Source organism: Sinocyclocheilus grahami, unplaced genomic scaffold, assembly GCF_001515645.1.
Source record: "Sinocyclocheilus grahami isolate Dianchi unplaced genomic scaffold, SAMN03320097.WGS_v1.1 scaffold9757.1, whole genome shotgun sequence".
NCBI lineage: Eukaryota > Metazoa > Chordata > Actinopteri > Cypriniformes > Cyprinidae > Sinocyclocheilus > Sinocyclocheilus grahami.
Genome location: NW_015512830.1, coordinates 5,349 through 8,003, shown reverse-complemented (window position 1 = coordinate 8,003; position 2,655 = coordinate 5,349). Strand labels below are relative to the sequence as shown.

General features: G+C 42.1%; 1 protein-coding gene across 1 annotated transcript; it reads left to right on the top strand.

The window, feature by feature from the left end:
• Positions 1-62: 62 nt before the first annotated feature.
• Positions 63-2,653, top strand: LOC107578328 (shugoshin-like 1; the record flags this gene model as incomplete). The annotated part of the gene is made up of 5 exons (XM_016264295.1): positions 63-517; positions 946-1,145; positions 1,344-1,387; positions 1,964-2,028; positions 2,121-2,653. Coding segments are annotated over exons 1-5 (990 nt in total), but the record flags the coding sequence as incomplete, so codon positions are not given.
• Positions 2,654-2,655: the final 2 nt, after the last annotated feature.

The following is a 2,655-nucleotide window of genomic DNA, read 5'->3' as shown; positions in this document are numbered from 1 at the left end:
CTAAAAGTTGTATGCCATCCGCCATTAAACACCAAGAAGAAGAAATTTGCAGGATGACGTCTGAACTACTCGCGGAAGTGACGTAACTCTACGTTTGTTCCTCCAATCAGAGCTCGCAGCGCGCGATTTCGAACATCAACGTCCCCGACGGAAAATACGCCACAGAATCAACTCGCACAAAATACACAACTTACGCACTATCCGGCCTAAAGTAGCTGTTTATAGATCTTATCGCAAATAATTGGGTAAGACGTACGCCGTGTTTTGGTGAAGCTCGGCGTAATATGGAGATAAAAGCTGATATCTTGACCAGCTGATAGACTTTACACTGGATTTCGTGGATGTGTGACTGATCGTGCGCACTCAGCCATGGTGCGGGAGCGGGTGGTGCAGAAGAAGTCCTTCCAGCAAAGTCTGGACGACATCAAGGACAAAATGAAGGAAAAGAGAAACAAGCGTCTCGCCAGTGCTTTAGCTGCCAGCCGCGGCCTCTCAAAACTGAAGAACAAACACACAGGTGAGATTACAAGAGAATGTGGCTTTGTGTTGCATCCAGTGGCCAGTGTATTGCTATATTTGTGACTTTAGTTGTACCTTTTGATGTGTTTATAACTTCTAGCTTGTCTTTAATGATACCGTTAGTACCAGTACTAGGTCTATGGAAACACATCTCAGTTATTAAAGCTGACATAAAACAATGAATTGTGTCATTTACGCACCCTCACGTTGTTCCAAACCCATATAACTGATTTTCTTCTGTGGAAATCGAATTGAAATGTTAAGGACTGACAGCCTCAGTCCCCATTCACTTTCTTTGCATTGTTTTCCATTAGCCCTAACATCTCCCTTTGTGTTGCACAGAAGGTCATACAGGCTTGGGAGAAAATTAAGGGACTGCAAATCACAACACGGGTTCATTTTTCCAATATATTTTGCTCTCCACAGCTACAGTGAAGCCATTTGTCCTGAAGAGTGTGCAGGTGAATAACAAAGCTCTTGCAGTAGCCCTGCAAACAGAGAGGGAGAAGGTACGGCAAGCGCAGGGGGTCATCCTGCAGCTCAAGAAAGAAAGGCAAGCACTCATCTTTCATCTGCTGATGCTGAAGAGGACGCTTAAAGATCGAAGACCTGCTGAAAGTGCCCAGGTGGGAGGTGTACACAAGGTGTCACGCAGATGCTGAGTACTTATTTAGTGTGGTGCTTATATGTAAATTTTCATGGATGGAGACATGGGTTGAAATGCAGTGCAGGATCCATGTACAGATTTTTCTTTGTATGGGCATATGAAATGATGTGTTTTAAAGTGTGTGTGTAGTTATTCATTTTACTGCTTGTTTTTGTAGGTTTCTCCTGTAGAGACGGGTCCACCTCAGCCAATCAGTCCTAAGTAAGCAAGAGCAAATCTGTACCTCTAAAGCTTTTAATAAAAAATATAACATTTGGGGTCAGTAAGATTTTTTTATGTTTTTGAAAGAAGTCTGTTATGCTGACCAAGGCTTTATTTACGGATTAAAAAACAGCAATATTGTGAAATATTATAACAATTTAAAATTATGCTTTTGTATTTAATATATTTTAAAATGTAATTCATTACTGTGATGGCGAAGCTGTATTTTCAAAAGACATTACTCCAGTCTTCAGTGTCTCATGATCCTTCAGAAATCATTCTAATATGCTGACATGCTGTTCAAGAAACATGTCTTATTATTGCCAATGCTGAAAATAGTTTTGCTGTTTAATATGTTTGTGGAAAGCATTATTTTAGGATTAGTTTATCGAAAGCACAGCATTTATTTGAAATAATTATTTTGTAACATTATACAATTCTTTACGGTCACTTTGATCAATTTAATTAATACTTGCTGAATAATAATTTCTAATACTTGAGAAAACACAGCTTTTTTTTTTTTCATGATTCGTTCAACTTATTGACTATCATATTGTTACTGTCATTGTGGTGCAGACCAGTACATGTGGTTGAGACGGATATCCCTGATCATCACTCAGCAGAACCACCTTTTAATGCAGGTACTGGACCGTATCCTTATCACCTTAATTGCTGAATACTATAAACAGTCTGTATGTTTGTAGTTTTAATCTTTACTGGTTTATGTTTGCAGATGCTGTTCCAGGTTGGCGTAGTGTCAGACAGGTTTCGTTGCCCCCCACAGTAGGAACAAGGCGAAAGAGACGCTCTGAGGTTGTGAGGAGGCGAAGCTCACGTTTTGACTCTGGCACGGTCGAGAAATGTGACGCATTCGATGTGAAAAGAGAAGAGACTATTGATAACAGACAAGAGACGTGTCATGAACAGGAAGAGCTTAATGAAGAACAAGCTGGACAAAAAACAGGGCAGAACTGTGAGTTCAACCTAGAGATTTCTGAACTCCCAACCATTCAGCACTCGACACCTGAGCCCCCCCAGCGGCCCACCAGACAGCCCAAGAAGAAACCTGCCCAAGCCGCTCCCCGCTCCAAACCAGAGAGGGGATGCAAACCAGACCGAGCCCCGTTGAAGAAACCATGGGAAAACCCCAAACCCCGTGCTCGCTCCAAGAGTCGGGACCGATCTCAGAGTCGTGCAAGAGCGGCGCTTCCACCTACCGATCACCTTAACTCCTCGTTGGGTGGCAATGACACCTTTGACTTCGACTG